At 42.6% G+C, this 19477-nt stretch overlaps 1 protein-coding gene across 1 annotated transcript; it reads right to left on the bottom strand.

Moving 5' to 3' along the window:
- Positions 1-1248: 1248 nt before the first annotated feature.
- On the bottom strand, positions 1249-19264 carry tax1bp1a (Tax1 (human T-cell leukemia virus type I) binding protein 1a). The gene is made up of 17 exons (XM_053334601.1): positions 19181-19264; positions 17831-18045; positions 13777-13879; positions 12887-13077; positions 12463-12618; positions 9642-9790; positions 9202-9292; positions 8886-9071; positions 8430-8681; positions 8106-8297; positions 7918-7990; positions 7028-7530; positions 4812-4898; positions 3861-4047; positions 3543-3751; positions 2751-2833; positions 1249-2025 (listed from the first exon to the last, which is right to left on the bottom strand). The coding sequence occupies exons 2-17, from the start codon at positions 18017-18019 to the stop codon at positions 1815-1817; spliced, it is 2862 nt and encodes a 953-aa protein (XP_053190576.1). The 5' UTR covers positions 18020-18045; positions 19181-19264; the 3' UTR covers positions 1249-1814.
- Between the last annotated feature and the right edge of the window lie 213 nt (positions 19265-19477).

Below are 19477 nucleotides of genomic sequence, written 5' to 3'. Positions count from 1 at the left end.
TCTAACTTTAAAACGTGGCAGTACATAACAATAACAGTATCTGTAACTCAGTGTCTAGCAGTCCATTTGCTTTAAAACATGGTACAGAATCTCTCCAATTAAATAAAAAGGAACAGCCCAGCTTCTTAAAGACTGACGGCAGACCAGAAAGTGCACACCAGGAAGTAAAACAACATTGGCCTGTCCATTCGTTCATCAGAAGTAACAATGAGGGGAGACGTGGTCACGACAGTAATTCACAGGTCTCTCCACAACTTATACTTATTTTCATATGTACATTACATTCAGAATAAAGCCTTATTTAGTGCAGATACATGAAAACGTAGTGCTGTTTTTATTTAAACCATCTGACGTCTTTGTTTGCAAAAATCACTATCGTACGAACGGTAGCAGTGTAGTTTGGAAGGAATCAAAGATCACTTCCCATTCAAGTCAACAAAAATATCCCCTTCGGACAACCTCCTTCAATTATAAATAACAGACATCACATATTCAGATTTCACTCTGCATTTACACTTAAAAAAAAAAAAAATCTCTTAATCTTTTCCAAACATTGATGCATGTGGACAATTGAAAGATGAAGCAACTTTGACACTAGAGAATCCTACTTATTGTAAAGAAATATTTATGGTAGTTAAGAACATTTGTGAATCCGAGATACTAAAATGTTTTTGTTTTTCTTCTTCAAAGCCCTGGTTCAAGCTCCTGCTACAATTCACTCTTTTAGTTTGAATGTATGAAATTTTGTAGTTTTGAACACAGAATACTGTATACGCATGCACTACCGATGGTGCTTTAATCCCTTGAAGCAGAAAGATGAGCATTAAAAATAATACAAAAGTAAAGGAGTGGTCCAGCACTATTCCCGAGTGTTAGTGATCCCTTCTCCAGTGTGTGTTAAAGGGGACATATTAGGTTTTTCCTTATTTTCTGTTTGTTACAATGTTGGATGTTCATATTAAATGTGGCCAAAGTTTCAATTTACGAGGTAAATGTAGGTGACGGTAATCCCTAAACAGTCTTCCTATTTTTAAGATGATGTCACCTCATGACGCAACGGTGCAGGGAGATGTCGTATAGTCGTTTGTGAACAGCAGAATAACATTTGAACTATGTTCCCTTTGTTATTTCCTCACAGCAGATGTTTTCCACTTCAGTAGGCATTCTAGTGCATTTCCCACCCGTAAGTTACACCGTTTTGTCATCCAATCAGCAGGTAATGAGCATAATATTTACCAAGCGGAGACATCCTGCTGTAATCTTTGTTGCTGTGGAAATTTGTGCTGTCCACTCTCATATTCCGGATCAGTTTCGGGCTCAAACATTGTACAGATGGATTTGAGAAGTTGACATTTGGAGTAGAGAGTGGGCTCATCAGGCCTTTAATGAGACAGGAGCTAAAACGGCCAGTTTCAGACAGAGGCAGAACTGAGGGGCTGCATAAAGTGCCAGTATAAGATAAATAAGGACTTTTTTTTTTAACTGTGAATCCTGCAAAGCCACTCAAGTGAAGCCCCAGAATGAAAATACAGAGCTGGAAATGAGCATAATAAGTCCCCTTTAAGGTTGGAAGCTAACTTACATGATTAACACCTTGGTGGAGCTGCTGCCAAATGACAAACTGCTTCCTTTCAGAAGTGGACTACATTCTTTCTAACCTTTGTTAAGATTGCAAAAAAGTGCTCGTGATTGTATATTAACAAGACAATTTAACCAAACCTCCAATCGAAATGAACTAACAGCTGAAAACACACATGAACCCATACAGTATGTCACAATTCAAGGTTCTCCCTCTGCTGACCTCCACCCCCCTTTCAGTCAGTCTGCTCAAAGTTGAGCACGTGGCCGTCGAAGTGCGTGAGAACATGCCTCTCGAAGAGCTGCTGCTGACAGTTGAGGGGGAACTGCTCGGAGCAGACGGGGCAGACCTTCCAGTGGCTTTCCACATGCTGCTCGAAGCTGCGCTGCTCAAAGTGGGGCGGGAAGATCACCTCGCACAGGGGGCAGCGCTTGTGAACGTCACTACTGGAGAGGGGAGAAGGAGGGAAGCAGCGGTGGAGACGTGTCAGTCTGGTTTCCTATCGTAAAGCGTGAACAGTGGTATCGTGTGTTTATTGCAGAGACGGACTAGATTAGTGACCCAGGCTGGCACAACAACAACAACTACAGATATCCCTCTAAAGTAACTGCTAAATAGATTCTGAAATTGTTTCGCAATTCAAATTTAAATGTTACAGATTATTATTAGATTATTATTTTCCAGTACACTCAGCTCCAGTACCAAACCACTGTTCTGGGGTGGTCTCAGAAATATCAGACAGACACAAATATTTCAAAACCAGGCCAAATAAAACCAAAACTATCTGCATGGCTGATGGGCTAGTCACCACTAAGGGTAAGTAAGTTTATTAGGACAAAAATCATACTTTGTCTTCATTTAAAGAGCCTTGAATCCCTAAATATATGTATTTAGTAGGTAAATATTATGTATGGGGATGAAAATGAACTATTGGGGTACATATGACAACCATGAAAACCTCTTTACTCTGTAGTCAGCTAGCCGCCTGGGATTTGCATTTCATATCAGCCTTGTTTGACTCTTATTGGGAAAAGCAATGCCTCCCTAAACCCTCTTCTAATTCTATCTACGTCCTCGTCTTTGTTTGTGTAATCTTATTTCTTTACAAAAAACATAAATTTAAAAAAAGGCTATTTATTCTGAAATCATTATGTTTCAGTATGCACACTACCTTGAATCAAAGCAGAAGCTCCTCCTGGCTTCACTGCGTCTACTGGACTGATGGTCACAGGATGGCTGAGCCCCGTCACCCACCTATGATGCACAACACGAGCACACACAAAAAGGATGGAAAATGAAACTCAGAGCTGTGTGCATACACAAACAATAGCTCTAAAAATCTTAACCAAAAATAAGAGATGGATTGGAAGGGCCATGAAATGAGTCAGTAAAGACGAGGCATGTGCAGCTATGTTTCTAATTAAAGCATACGGTAAACCTCCCTCCCTGATCTCTGTTCAATTTGCTCCCAAACAAGCAAAGATATAATCCGACTGACACTTACTGATCTAAGGTCTGTCCCTATGCAAAATCTCACCTAATTATGCTCTCCTGGCCCTCGTTATCTTCGTCTCTGTTGAGCTCTGAGGGAGTGACGTTAATTAGAGCTTTATGCAAATGAGTTCAAAGCTTCATCTTTTAAGGGCGCGCTACTGTTCCCTTCATTCAGTGACGAGCACTCAAGAGACGGAGAGAGGTGAAAGGGACTGAGGGATTACCATGACAGCGATTCATTGGCTGCTGAAAAGACAAAGCGGGAGGACGGGACACCAGAGGCTGGGATCACAGTTAGATTAACAGTATGCTGCTTCAAAATATGTGCAGCCTAATTTACATATACATTAGAATTAAAAGCGTAATTGATGCAGCTACTCTAAAAACGATCCAATAAATGTCATACCAGCCTGAGTTTTAGTTTGGTGGAAGAGTGTGTTTGTGTCCATTTAAGCGTGTCTGTACTTACATTCCGTGGCTCCTCTGGTGATTGCTCCAGGCTCTCGGGGGGGCTCGTGGTGCGTGAGGGCTGGATGCAGACCACCTCTCTCTCCCAGCCTGGTGCTCCGGGGCCCGGGCTAGGGGGTGTGATTGGGGGAGCACACGGAGGTGCGCAAGGTGGGGCTTCGGGTGGAGGACGGGTCATGTGCTCGGGAGACAGTGCAACATCCACTCGGTCTAGAAAAACAGCAAGACGCGGCGCTGTTACAAGCCTGGCTGAAGTGCTGAAAGAAGGTGGGAGAACAAACACAGCCTGAAAGAATGATTGATTTGAGTTTCCTCCCACCTTTCATGGTGTCGGTGGAGTAGGGGTTGCCGTACTGCAGCTCAGCAGGCCTTTGCGGCACCAGGGGTGGAGGGGAGGGGTCCTGGGGATAGGGCATCGGGTAGCGCAGCACCATCGGCTGCCGGACTTCAGCACCTTGGACACCGACCTCCTGCTCCCTTTGCCTGGACGCATATCGCTGCAGCTCCTAGAACACAGATAGACAAAAACAGCATGTCAACACTAAATTTCACATTATTAACATGTCAATAAAACATTTTCTGTTACTATATCCTGTATTCTGCAATGTCCAGTTAAGCAATTCAACTCTGAAAAATGTGGAAAGCTGTGAGCGAGATATTCAGTCAAGGTTTGAACAGTACATTTTCACTGCTGGAACCACAAAAGGGAGTAAGTGCTTAACTCAGAGTTAAGTTTCCTTCTACACTATTGCTGCCCTTTGTGATTATATCTGAAGCAAGAGCATTAGTACCCTACTCATTACTGTAATGGGTGTCAAACTCTGGCTCCCTCTGCTCTGGCTTTGCTGATAGAGGCACTCGCCCTCTCCCTCCTTTACCTCCCTCCATACTCCCTCTTCACTCCATCCGACCTCCACTCCTGATGACTTCATTAGTGCGCTGCTATCAGGTTTAACATTTAAACCAGGGTTGGGAAGGTGAAACAGACACGTCGCGTGGCATTTGCACTGTATAATGGCACTGTACCCATGGGCGAAAGAAGCAAGTATAGATGTATTAATTAGTGGGGAAGGGAAGGAAGCTACCAAAGTGTTAATACACTGAGTTGAAGTGCTCATGAATATATCTATGGACTTCTATTCAGAGTCTGTGATGTGAATTCTACACTTAATAGCTTTGCAAAGAGATGAGACTTGTACATTATTTATAACAGTTTGATGTATTTTGAGAAGCTTATACACAATGTGTGTACTTGACGGTGCTGCTTTACCTCCTGCAGCTGCTCCTTGTCTCTCAGGGCCTGGGCAAGGTTGCGCTTTAGCTCTGTCACCTCACTGGCTCGCTCCGCCATCTGCACCTACATAGACAGGACACACACACACACGGAAAAGAAAAAAAACATAGTTCAACATAAGTTCTTAATAACGCATCACAAAAACATTGGAATCCCATTTTAAAAAAGCAGTCAGATTTTGTTTGAGAGGTCTGATCCGGTCTGCGTCCAACCAAACTAAACATTCTCCCAATCACAACAAACTTGCTCTTCTTCTGTTATTCTGTCTTTTTTTCCTCAGGTTATACAGAGTTCCTGTATCCTGATATCAAAACACACATCTGTTCTCTTCATCCTCTGTCATGAATGATGTCATTTTTTGCGAACAAATGCTTAAAAAGGCAACAAATTATTTAATTATCGATTAATCTCAGGATGATTTTCTCTCCATTCATTGGATAATCATTTAGTCTTTAAAACATGAGAAACGTGACATCACAATTTCCAAGAGTCCGTCTTCTTTTCTGACCAACAGTCAAAAACCTATAGACATTTAATTTACTATCATGTAAGACTAAAAACATGTAGCAAATTCTCACATTTGAGAAGCTGGAATAGAAGAATAGCATTTTTGCTTAGAATTTTTTTTTTTAATGAATGATCAATTCATCGACTTGTTATTTCTGCTCAAAACATAAACAGATACTCAGAGTTTATGGAAAGGGTGAAACGTTTGAGGTGCAGATAAAAACCTTCCTTTTCTTGCTTTCTGGTTGGATTTCCACCCCATTTGTGTCAACCGACCATCACTAGGCGTACACACGGGCAGGCGAGTGAACGACATATTTGGTCGGCTGGCTTCTATTTAACCTGGAGCTCTGTCAAACGTGCGGTGCTTACTGTAACACACACAGCTCAAGCCACAGGAACGAGGTCTGTGAGGAAAGCAGACTGGAGGAGCGCTACAGACCGGAGCGGACCAGGGGATCGCAGTAAATCTCTGACTTTCTAACAGGACTGACCCTGTGGGATAATTTACATGGCTGGTTGCCTGCTCTTCTCTCATTTCATCCCATTTCAAGGGGTTCAAAATCCCCTCCTCTGCCGCGGTTTCTCTTTCTGCTTCATGTCTGTCTGTCTATCCTGATTTTCTCACTCTTAAATTGTGTTTGCTTCTTTCGCTTTCCCCAGCTCATTCTCTTTCATCTCCTTTTGTCCTCTCTCCCCCTCTCTCGGGGATTTATGCCGTGGCATTAGAGAGTAAAGTTCAGGTGGGGAGTCTGCAACAGTGAATTTCTGTGCCCCCCCAAACCCCCGGCGTAGATGTAAACAGCCGTAAAGCATGACGTTCTGCGGCTGCCTCTCCTGTCAGTCTCCCAGGCCATTAAGAGCAGCTCGGGACCTGAGGCGCTCGACTCAGACAGGAGACTCTATCAAAGACAGGGGAGAGCCTTATTTACAGCGCCGATAAACACACACTCACTCATGGAGATTAAATGCCGGTAGGTACTTTGGCGGACATTCACATGCAAAATGCAGCAGGCCCACAAGCTTTAGTGCTTGTATTGAAACACACACACACACATGCCACACACATTGGCTCATGTGTATGCATACACCGGTTAAATGTGTGCTCAGTTAAACTGTTGATACTCTGTGACACGATAATTCTCTTGCAATGACACATACCATCTATCCAAGTGCTGCCACCAGCTCTGCCCTCCCTTCTTGAGTCAGCGATGGTACTTTTGCTATCAAAGTCTATTCTAGTCGTTTTCTGTTTAGAAGAGTCCTGGTAACCTATTGGTAAAAGTCTGGCTGGGGACATCCGTTGCATGTCATTCTCATTTCCGTTTTCAAAATACACACTGGTTTTAGCTTCTCAAATGTAATCCTGTTTCATATAATTATAAATGTTATATATTTGGGTTTTTGACGGTTGGTCAGGCAAAACAACCTATTTTTGGCTCTGAGAAGGTGCCAATATAATTGCTGTAGCTCTAATTCTGTAGACTCATAAAACTGGTTTGTTTTGCTACAGTATTTTTGCTCAAAATGTATTTTCATATATGCAGAGACATACAGTGAAATTAAAGTTAAAAAAGGGTCAGTTCCAAATATTTCTCTGTGCATGTAATCACTGAAATAATAAAAATATGCTTTATTGATAAGGATACTGGGGATATTTTGTGTGTATTGTGTGCGTGTCTCACTCTGAATCGCTCCTCCTCATTGGCCAGCCGCTGTTTGAGCGTCTCATTGATGGCGCACTGCTCCCTCCACTTCTCCTCCATCATTGCCAGCTCTTCCTCCACCGAACGCGTCTGTTCCTTTTCTGCCTCCCCAATGCTCCTACCCTCCACCTCCAGCAGCACCTGCTCCTCCAAACCGTCTCCCACTTCCTCTACCCCTTCCACCTGGCTGTTCTCCTCGGTGCTCCGCCTCTCATTCTTCACCTCCACCCAGCTGGTCATCTTCAGGCTCTCTTCCGGCAGGCTCTCCCTCTTCTCCTCTTTTTCTGGTGTGTTTTCATCTTCTCCTTGGTTTACTTCTCTTTCAGCCTCTGCCTCGCTGCTCTCCTTCAGGGTGTTCTCTCTCTGCTTTTCTTCCTTCTCTGTGCTGGTGTGTGCGTCAGTGTGTGTGAATTCCCTGTTATTAAGTTCTGGGATGATTGTCATTCCAGCGGCTTCTTGTAGGACTGCAGTAGCAATGTTTCCTGTGAAAACAAAGAGTTTAGAAGATTACATAGTGAAGAGGAAATCCCCTTCTTTGATTTAGGTATGAGTTAATTACACATAACAGAATTACTTTTTATTCGAGGAATTTAAGATGCTCTTAGACTTCAGTGTCACCAATACCTTAACTGTTTTAGTTTGTCATGTGACTGCAATGCAATTCAGTTATTTGAGGATACAATTAGTAATTTAAAAAAAAAAGTGTATGTATTATTGTATTTTTCAGGATTTAATTGAATATCAGTGTATATTATTATGCCTAATTATGTCTTGACATGACATCAAACTGTGCAGTATGTCTGAGCAGGGGGAAAGAGCACATTTTATTTTTATTTTCAAGATTAACCCTTGTATTTCTGCTTGTGTACCTGCTGTTGGTGACTCTGGACTGGGAGTCAGTGGCTCCAGTGTTGTCTCAGTGGATGCGTTTCTCTTTGGCTCCTGCAAACAGTGACAAGAACAGTGCCATCAATCAAATATAATTACCAGCGTTTTTTTAGTTATCTTCATTTAATATGTTAGTTCTGTCTGTTAGTGTCATTACACATTAACTCACCCCCTGTGACTCAGTTGAGTTCAGTTTGGCCACCTGTCTGCGGAGGCGCTGGCACTCTCTGTACTTCTCTTTATAGTGCTCAGCTGCCATGTGGAGACGCAGCTTCAGCTCCTCCACCTCCCTCTGCAGCTCAGCCTCTGCCTCCGACACCACCATCATGCTGGGCGTCACCTCCCCGTTGGTACCAACACCCTGGAGCAGAAGGACACAAAGAGGAGAAAAGATGAAGACAAATCTGATGTCTTCTTTATTTTGATTGCCCCGGCCTATCAAAGCACCCAGACTGAAAGACAGAAATACAACTTAAGGAAGTCAGACACTGACCACTTCCTTCTGTGCGGTGCTCCTCATTCGGTCCAACTGGCTCTCCATGCGTTGGCACTCGGCCTGAGCATCAGCTAGACTCGCACGGAGCTTGTCGGCCTCCAAGCGGGCGCGGTACAGTTCGGTCATCGTGTGGTCACGGGCACTGGCTGAATCGCGGAGCTCCGAGGCCAGAAGGGAGGCCTGCTGCCGGGATGCCTGGAGCTGTTCCTCGGCCTGACGGAGCTGCTCACGCACACGGGCTAGCTCTGCCTGAAGGGACAAGGAGGGGGGAAGAAAAACTGATTTTTATCATGTACACACATCACACACACTTGCTGTGAATGTAGGTGGGTGCAACATACATGTAATGCACATGCACACTCACACAGACAGGGTTAGCAACAAACAGTTTCCTTCTTATATTTGAGTTAATTTAGTTTATCCTGGCAGCAACAGTACTGCCACCACAACTACCTTGTCAGCCTTGTGTGCCAGCAGCTCTTTCTCCAGGTTGTCCCGCTGGGCAACGCAGACCCTGAGCCTGTCCAGCTCCTCCTGGAACTGGGCAATTGTCACCTCCCGGTTCAGCTCCACCGCCTTCAGCATCTGCAGCTCTGCACTTAGCTTAGTGTTCTCTAGCTCAGTGCTGCGCAGGTGAGCCTACGCATGTGACAACACACAGAGATGTAAATGTGCACAGGTCAATGCTATGCAGAAAAACAACAGCTTAATTAGTTCAAATGCATCCTATCTTTTATCCTGCCTTTTCCTGTTAAGAGCTTTCTTTCACCTTGTAGAGGTCTCTCTCATCCTTCTCATTCTTTAGCTGGCTCTCCAGGATGTCTCTCTCTGCTGTCAGCTTCTTCAGACGGTCACGCAGACTGAAACACAAAATAATGGAAATATGTTTTGAAAAGCTTTACAAGGCTTTAGTTATATATATATATATATATATATATATATATATATATATATATATATATATATATATATATATATATATATATATATATATATATAAGCAGTATGTATACTTATTATTCATAGACATAAACATAAACATTTTTGAATGACTTCTTCCTTCCCATGTGGACAAGTTGATAAAGGCATTGAAAAATAAGAAGGCAGGCATGAAATCTCCCTAAAACACTGTTATTTAAACAGTCATGTCCTTACAGAAATAGATGAGTTTGGATGATTGATGATCATGTGTTAGAAGTCTCCACTCACCAATCAAGCTCAGTCTCCTTTTGTAGGCCTCTTTGGGTGACTCCCAGCAGATCTTCCTCCAGCTGGCGAACCCGGTCCGTGGCCTCCGTCAGCCTCCTCCTCACCTCCTCCCTCTCTTCTGACAGGCCCTGCGATGAGCGCAGCAGCTCCTATGGGACAAAAAAGCAGCTGTGGATCACAGTGACAGGCACTACAGCCTATCACAGCAGCTGATTCAGCAGGCTGAACAAGGCATAAGTGCATAAAGTCAAGAGTTTGACTTTTGGTCATGATTAATAGCAGAGGCTATATATATATATATTCATTCACATATCTACCTTTCATACTTATACGTTAAATCAGATACACCTTGGCAAAACTAATGCAGTCTTGCATTAAATTCTAACCTCATGAAGGTTATAATGTTGGGTGTTTGATGAAATACGTTTAGAGGGATGCCAATTCAATTTTTTGGTCACTTTGGAGGCTGTAGTTTGTAATGCAGTGACTTCTATTCAATTGCACTGAGAGGTATTTTTAACGTATTGTTTACATTAACGAGAGAAGACAAACTAAAAACCTCAATAATGTCTAGTAAGTTGAATCAACTCTCTATAAAGCTTTTAGAGTTGCACAACTGGACAAATATAGATAGAATTTGACACATGTAATGTTTGATTTTGTTCCTTTTTTCCATCAATTTTATTTTATAATTACATTTAAAAAGTTACCTCCCTCTTTAGCCGATTTGTCATGCTGCTCAAACATGTGAATCCCCTCGCCCCCACCCCACACGGGGATCATGGAAGTCTTGTTATTTACAAAATCACCAGCTACAAATGATGACATATGTGAGCATTTTGATGAACGCTAATCACACTCACGATATGTGAAACTATTCAAAGGTGCAGAGGCCCTCAATAACAAATATTAGAAGTATGTGGTGAATGAATGCAGGAATAACCTGTCCAGTATGAGTGAATGCTTTAGTGAAACAAATTCCTGGTACTGAACAACAGATCATATGAGGGTCTGTTTTCTGCATGTGGTGTGCCTCCTGAAGAAATGCTTTGTTTGAACTTGCTGCTAATCAGCAGCCATTAAATCACACATTGCTAATATTGGTTGTGACAGAACAACATACCTCTGCGTACACCCTCCATTCTATTTGTAGCATGTGCATGCACAAATTCTCCCTCACACAGAGCAAGACTGACACACTGCTACACAGTCAAGGACATATGGAGACAGGCAAGTAGCACAGAGTACACCCATCAATCCTAAACAGAGTGCACATGCACACACCAATACATACTCAGGCCTGTCTCCCTCTAGGCTTGGCTCTGCGTAGATTACTGTATGATTTTTACGGCTGGCGTTTGGGAAGCACTTTAGCAGTGCATAAAGACCTTATAAAAAGTGTAGTCGTAAAATTAGCAGCCACAAAATATGTACTTATGTTTTCATGTTAAACTCAAAGGATATTTTCATCAGCGTGGCATGAGCTAACGCTCCTACTGTAAATGCTCCACAAAAGAGTGTATTCGCATACATGTGTACACACACACACACACAGACACACACACACACACACCTACTCACACAAGTCGTATATCTACAGATGGACATGCCTGTTGAAGGGAAAGCAGCATGGTAATAACAGTGTGTGTGTGTATTACCACGTAATTTATGGCGATTTTGTCCTTCGTAAAAGGGAGCGGCAGACTAACTCAAAGCAGCCTGCTTTTACTTTGGGCCTAGACCCGAGAGCTGCACTAGGGGGCGATAAGAGACTAGATTCAAAGTCCCAAAACTCTTGGCAAGTTGCAGTGTTTCACCCCCCCCCCCCTTTTTTAGATGTGTGTGCCAAACTACTGCTTATCAAATGAGTAAGTGTTGAGTGAGCACAGAGGAAAAAGTAGATACAAATCGATGCAGGATTGTACTACTTTTTAATAATTCTTTTATTCTGATTAATGTCTCCAAATGCATTTTTAGCATTAACCTCACATTGCAGGTTTCTATCATACGAATACTGAACTGGAAGTATTGAGGACAGAGAGAGACAGGGTCAGACAGACAGACAGAGTGAAAATAGACAGTGAGAAAGCAGTGGCCACTGAATCGCGTGACTGAGTGGTGTTTGTCCCTGAGGCTGGGCAGGGCTCTTTTTTCAGGCAGGCGGTTTTGTGGACTACCCTCCTCTCATTCCACACACAGACTAAAAGGGTTTGCAAGCGGGTGGCATAATGAGTGTGTTTGTGTGTGTGCGCGCTTGTGCATGTGTGAATGCACATTAGAGGGACCCTGTGGTGTGGGACCTGAATGTGAGGGTGAGAGTGAAGGGGGGCGTAGTTTGTGTATGTGCATGTGTGTGCTGTGTGTGTGTTTGACGTCATGTTTGTTCACTCTGTGGTTGCGATGGCATCGTCCCTGACGCCAGATGCCCGAGAAAACTGAGTCCCAATTCCGTTCTGGCCCACTGAGTCAGGTCGTTAAAGATCGAGAGAAGGACTCGCGTGCACACATACACACACGCGTGCACGCGCTGTGGCTCCTTGTGCGTCTCTTAAACATGGACACAGATTATTCATAAAATCGGGCCTTTGAAGTCTGCAGACCTGTGATCACTGGTGAGGAACCGGCTCCACACACACATGTGCAAATAGCGGCTGTCAGTCTATGTACACACACTTACGCATTTACATACATTTACACATGTGCACAAACAGGCTGAAACTTCCTCACCATAAATCATGTTAAACAAATGCCTGTTGACTGACAGACATAAATCTTTTTTTGGATTAATTTGTTATACCTGAGAGAATCATTTCTGTCTAACCTGGTTGTGTGTGCGCAGCAGGCAGCACGTCTCCCTCTCCTGCTCCCTCTCCCTGGCCAGTCGCTTCTGCTCCTCCTGCAGCTGCTGTTTCTCCTCCTGCAGGAGCCGCATGGCCTTCAGCAGCTCCCTGCGCTCCTGCTGCGCCTCCTCCACACGCTGCCAGGCAGGAGGTGAGGTAGGCGGGTGAAAGAGGAAAAAAAGTGAGAACTGCACCAGCTCATTGAAGATTTTATCAAAGACTATTGAGTTGTATCCATGGCTCTTTACATGGAAGACAAGGTAATAGTTTATTAATGCCACATTACCCCCCCTAACCTCTACTCAGCACCTCTGGATCTAGTAGGGATCTAGTATCTCGCTACAGGACACTTTAGTCGCGGTCAAGAAAATGGAAAAGGAGACGTCATCATCTCACATGGCCTACCTCTAGCAAGCCAGTCTTGGTGGTGACAACCAGTATGTCGGAGTTGCTGTCGTCCTCGGTGACCGTCAGCAGCTCTTCGGTGGGGGTGGCCGACCTGAACTGGAAAGGCGTGCTGGCTCCCCTGATATCGCCAGTGTGTGTGACATAACAGAACTGGTAGAACTCTCCATCAGACTTTGGAACATAATAACCTACGAGGGAAAAAGAGTGTGTGTCTACGTTTAACTTTCTTTTTGTATTTCATATCAATTCATCCTACAATAAATCAGGCAGTACTCACTGCATTTCATAACTTTGCTTGACTGAAAAACTCCAGACAGTATCAATAACTGTAGAGCTTCAAAAATGGACAGATGACACTAAACTGCGTGGAAAACAATAAACACTACACTTTACACAGCACAGTAGCAGGTAGTTTTATTGGAAAAACATATGTTCCGCTCAGTAACACATAATCATTATATATGCACTAACATTTCAAACAGCCCATAGCTACTCCAAGAGATCTAACCGGATCACATTATTCACATGTTAAACCCAATTCTCTGGGATTTAGAGAGGAGAATATCCGGCGGCCAACTGGTTTTACTGACTACTGACACACCACAGCGTACTCTCATATTTTCACTGTGTAATATCTGACCGTTCCAGACCCAGTAAAACCAGTCTGTAGGCCCTCAATGTGTGTGTGTGTGTGTGTGTGTGGTTTGAGAGGTGCTCAGGTCCCAGGCCGCCGTTTGTGGTTGTGTTCCCTTATTAAATAAAAGTGCTGGTTTTTATACGCGCCGTAAAATGGAGGAGTTACTTTGGAATACCCCACGTCTGTATAGTGGTTTACATAGTGTGTGTGTGTGTGTGTGTGTGTGTGTGTGTGTGTGTGTGTACTGGACCTTGGAACACCACCGTCCTGTGCACAGTACTTCCTGGTTCATAGTTTTCAGGCATAGGAGACCAAAGGAAGGTGTAGTAATCCCTGGCTGTGCTCCAACCCACCTGAGGACACATCGCAAACAAATAAGAAAATGTTAAAGCACAGAAAAATATAGTGCACAAGTGGACAGTGCAAAGCATGAGATATAATGGTGAAAAAAGATGATTTTCAAATACATTTTACATTACCATAAACATTAAAAAGCCAAGTGATATTTTAATAATACTACTTATTCAAAATTTCAAAAGCACAGTTAAAAAAAAGAGAGCTGGGGGATTACATACAACATTCAGGCAAGAATGGAAACATTTAAAACCGTGCCCCCTCATTCTTCCATACACCTCCCCCTCCTCTCTCCCTCGCCTCAGTTCCTGCCCCTTTTGGGCTCACAAAAAAGAGGGGCATTGAAGGTGTGAGAAAGGGGTGGGAGGGCAGGGGTGCATGTAGTGTTGCGTGCGCGTACACACACGCGCACACTTGTGAGACGGCACGGAACAAACCATGTGGAAACGAGAAAAGGGGGTAGAAAAAAAAAATTAAAGAAAGAAGAATGAGGGAAGAAAAGGTGAAAATTTTACACAAAATGGCAAGGGAGATGTAATGCCATGGATTTCATGTGTTGTTGGGTGACAGATGATGAAAGGGAGTTTTGAACATCATAACTCAGGTCCTGACATCGTAAATCTGTCGCCCAAAACTACACACTCTCCCTGTCTGGGCCACTCACGCACATACACACAAATCACTTCAATGCATATGCGACATACATGTTTGTGACATAACCGCACTTAAGCTGTGGATAACTCAACCACCTGTGGTACTGTAAGCATTTTTTACATTTCAAAAAGCCGAGATAAAAAAACATTTCTCATTTGGACAGCTGCCACATAACAATCATATAACATTACAGTTTAGGCCAGAGATTTTCAAAGTCTCCCCACAGACAAGGCTGGGAAAAAGCCCCCCTCCCACTCCTTTACTTGTTTAGTTTTGCTCAATTCCTGGGGGCATATGGGATCATAATTATGTAATTAGATCCCATAGGCACTTAAGAATTGAGCCAAGATTGCCTAATATTGCTGTCCAGCTTTTTTCAGACTACACCAAATACATAAAGAAAGGTCTGTCTGAAAGCATTTGTTTGTTTCTGATGCTGGGAAAGTGAAGAAAACAGTCAAATTCCCAAAAACTCTGAACTGTCTCTTTAATGAAATCACACACATTTATACTATGTGATCTCCTTTTGATAACTAATGTAATAACTTCATCTCCATTCAGTGAGCCTCCACTGAAACTGTTTAGAGGCCCCTTGAGAAGGCCCACCTCCTACTTTGAAACCCTCTGGTTTGTGTAATTGGTTGGCTGGGCTTTACAGGAAATTATAGGATACACAGAACACTGGGAGGAGATACTTGCTTTTGTTGAAAGCCATCATTTAAAAAAATTAAATGATAACATGTCAGTAGAGTTTCAACAGTATCACATAGGATTAAATATTTAAATAAACATCAGTTACATTAGCAATTAAATAAATGTAAGTGAAAAGAAAATGTAAACTATCTAGTAAAAAAAAAGGAGGGCCAATACTTGACAAACCATTTGGAAGGTTTAACTGGAAAACTGTAAATCAAACGAGCACCTCAAAACATTTGTCAAAATTTCAGGTTTGATAATGCACGAAACATAATTGTAGTGTTTGTCTTATCGACCCATTAGACCCACTGTAATACTATTCCAAACAAATGGTAATTGTCAGTGTGGAGACCTGCTGTGAGAACATTCTTTCCACCTCCGACAGTATCTTATAGTCAGAGGCTAGAGGCTGTGATGGACTCCTGCCAGGTTTGCTTGTGTGCTCACGTGTGTTTGCTTAAGAGAGACAGAACAGACATAAATAATTTTGTCTAATTGCAGAGTGAAGTTGACTGACATTTGGTTCGGTACAGTGTGGCATTCCAACACACGAGTGATGTTATAAAATAATCACAGGCAAAGCAGCTATCAATCATTCAGCCGAGGTGTGAGGGAACAGCACGATGACACCTTAATTATACACTCACACAACAGGTTTCTCCCTGCTGACCCAACAAACATGCCTCAACCAAAAACCTCCACAGGGCTTTTTAGCGAGTTGTGTGTGTATATATATATGTATATGTATGTATGTGTGTGTGTGTGTCTCTCTCTGTCTAACAACATCATGCTGAAACATAACCAAACCAAACTTTCAGTGAACAAATACAGGACAATAATATGTTCAATTAATCAATTATGAATGAGGAAATTAGTAACCATACTTAAAAGCAAGGGAGAGTTTAAACTGTTGGGAGTTTACATTGTCTCCACTCGCACTGTTTAGAGCGTACCATCATCTATGTGCACCAGGATCCTTTTAAATGCTGCAGTGAACATTTTGAGCCACTAGGGGCTGTCTGTGTACAACTCAAAATGAAGAGTGTCTGCCTGTACAGTCTGAGTCATCCTTGGAGCCAGTCAGCTCATGGCTCAGTCTCTCTCTCTGTCTCTCTCTCTCTCAAACAGGTAACGCCTATATATATGTGAAAGGTATGAGAGAAAAAATGTTCTCACCCTGAGTCATCTCTGCACCTAAAATATTGCCTCTGGTCTCTGGTGGGCTAACATACGTCAACATCATCAGTGCTCAGTGGGAAAGTCAAATCAATCATCCAGCTTTTTCTTTTTTTTTTCTTTTTTTTTAACTAATTCACTGAACATGCAGACTTTTTGGCAGTTCAGACTTGCATCTATCCAGATTTTCATGGTGGCTTTAGCTCCTTTCTTCAAATTATTTTTGGATTGATTTCTTTCATTTTATTTTCAATAACACCAAATAATACAATACAAAGACCTACAATTAAGGCAAGACATATCAAAATCTACAACATAAAAGTAAACAAACCAAGCATTATTCACAACCAGGTGAATTTATAAAAGCGGTTTGGATATGCTTACACTGTTATATTTGTTAATCCCCATACTTATCACTCATCACCCTTCCTCTTCCATGTACATTACTGTTGGGGACCAGTCCTTTACAAACTCCTAAAGACTACCTTTTATTATTACTTGCAAAAGCACAAATGGATATTACTGACCTATAAACCTCTGACATCAACTACATAAATACATTTACATACACACACTATCAGGTGTGTAAAATTCATGTCTAAATACTTTTATCAACACACAAAAAGAGAGACATGTACGTCAAAAGGTTTAAAGAAGCGTGGTCTGCTCGTTCCCTGACACGAAGCACTAACCATCAAACAGGTTTCATTAGTGCGGATTACAACAATTAAATTTTCCAATCGACTTTTTCCAAATAAACCCAGCATCTTTATTCCTTTTTAATTGAGCTGGTTGATTTGAAGTCAGTTCTTAAACACTGATAAAATGTTTGTCTTTGGACTTTACGAGACATTAAGTTTCCTAGTTCACATTTCCTGTTAATTATGTGTGAGATTTGATGGCCTTGATAAAAGAGTGGAGAGGAGGGGAAGGTGGTTAGCAGGAAGCACGGAGAAGACTGACGGAAAGACAGAGGGTGATGAACAAGTGAAAAGAGGGGACTGGAAGGGGGGGGGGGTCTTAATAAGAATCAGAGTGATTCATAAAGAGCACCAAATGTTTGCCCCCCAGCGAGAACTACTGCAACCAGCCCACCATGTACACTCTTCCTCTTTGTGCATGCACAGCAACCACACCAAAGCTTGCGGTGAGGTTTCAGGCATGTAGTGAAGAGTAGAGCCATTAGTGTCAAGGCGGATGCATGTGTTAATGCACCAACTGCTAACCAAGGGTCAATTAATAAAACCCTAACACATCATTCATGTCACAAACACTTACATAATAGGCTAGAAATGGTTCCAATCTCTAAATATCAATTTTCATAAACAATTCAGATTGGTCATAGTTTGGTCCGTATGGATTATGCACGCAGATGTATTGGAAGCATTGTAAGAGTGACAGTGGCTGTGGTGTCCGTGATTCACCTTAAAGATGCCAACCCAGTCTTTAGGGTGGGGGGTAATGTACGGGGTCAGGGTGTAGCAACACTCCAGGGGCGCCTGAGGCAGGAAACTCTTCCCCACATTCTGGAAGATGACGTGGGCAAAGTTAGACGTTTCCATGACACTGACGCTACTGCCCGGTGACGAATCCACCACCTGGAATGATGACATTGTATCCTGTTGGTCACTTCATTTGTCTGTAAGGAAAAAGCAGCAGAGGACAGACACACTGAATATCATTAACAGTAGAGTGACAGAGAGCTTTAACTCTTTCATCAGGCACACACACAAACAAAGACAAATATATTCAGTAACAAAGCAGACAAAAAGTAGTTTGATTTCCTTCAACAGCTCAGAAATATTCATGGATTAAGTAAACAACTAAGCAGAGTTGTATATACTGGTATAAAGCACCTCTTTGCAGGGTATACTATGTATCAGTATCCATTTTGCAAAGCAAGGCTGCAGAAAATCATATTACATTCAAGATTTGTGTCACTTAACAGCAGCGTTCACAGTAGTGCTGCTTCCTTGGAAATAGCATACTGTCCTGAAGCAATACTAAGCCTTGGTTGACCCACTGTTTTAGGGATATACTCTGAGAAATAACCCCTTCTCTTACTGTTGTCTCTTGACCCATGCAGTTTATGATGGTGAATATTAAGTGTAGGAGTAAATGGATCATTTTTAATCAAGGACTTTTTTATTCTCATGGAGAATTATTTGTTACTTAGGTGGAGCAGTTATGCTTATAATTGAAGTAAAGGATCACATATTATAATACCTCTCCACATGAGTTCAGGGGGTGTAGAGCCGACACTACAGTATATGAACCTATCAAATACTTAAGGGCGAGGCACCTGATTTCCAGCGAAACGAGCCTCTGGTGGTGGTTAAGAGTAGAGCAAAAACAGGTATGAATCTGTGGTGGCTGCTTTGCATCATGGTCATCAACTCATCTGTTCCTGAATGAGAATAAAGCTAAAAAAGAACAATCCTCTCTCCTGCCCTACATCTCCATATAATCACACCCTGGACTCCATTACCTGAATTGAATCAAAGTGAAACACTTACTGCTGCTGTTAACATAACACAGTCACGGTATGTAAGCCGAGTCTCACCCGAAACACGAAATGTATCGCAAAAACCTTGACAGGACGGCCCTGCTGTTTATAACGAGCTCACTTAGCCGGAGGATAATCTTATTTACGGTGACTCGGCAGCTAACATTAGCTCTGAACAGGCCATGTCGTGTCAAGTCACCAGCTAGCTACACATGAACCATGACACAAACATCACCGGCATCAAATTAGCTTCAAGTTGAAATAGTACCCTTTTCCATATGAATTCCACTTGCCAAAAAAGGAGGATATGTCTGCCGCCCGGGCCGATGTTTATGGCCCCTGTCCCCCGTTGTTGTCAGAGCACTGACGATGCTGCGTCTCTTCCTGAAGGAGCAAGTGATGCTGAACTTCCGGGATGCTGAGGAGAAGGGAAAGAGGTAAAAAGAAAGAGAACCAAAAAAAGTCTATGATGATAATTACATAAGTTGCTTGAATCAGATAATCAATTAATTTCTCATTATTTCGTAGATTTTTACCATGTGCCTTAAAAAAAACATGAAATGAT

The sequence above is a fragment of the Scomber japonicus genome, chromosome 15, assembly GCF_027409825.1.
Source record: "Scomber japonicus isolate fScoJap1 chromosome 15, fScoJap1.pri, whole genome shotgun sequence".
Classification (NCBI taxonomy): Eukaryota; Metazoa; Chordata; class Actinopteri; order Scombriformes; family Scombridae; genus Scomber; species Scomber japonicus.
This window is presented reverse-complemented; position numbering and strand designations above follow the sequence as displayed.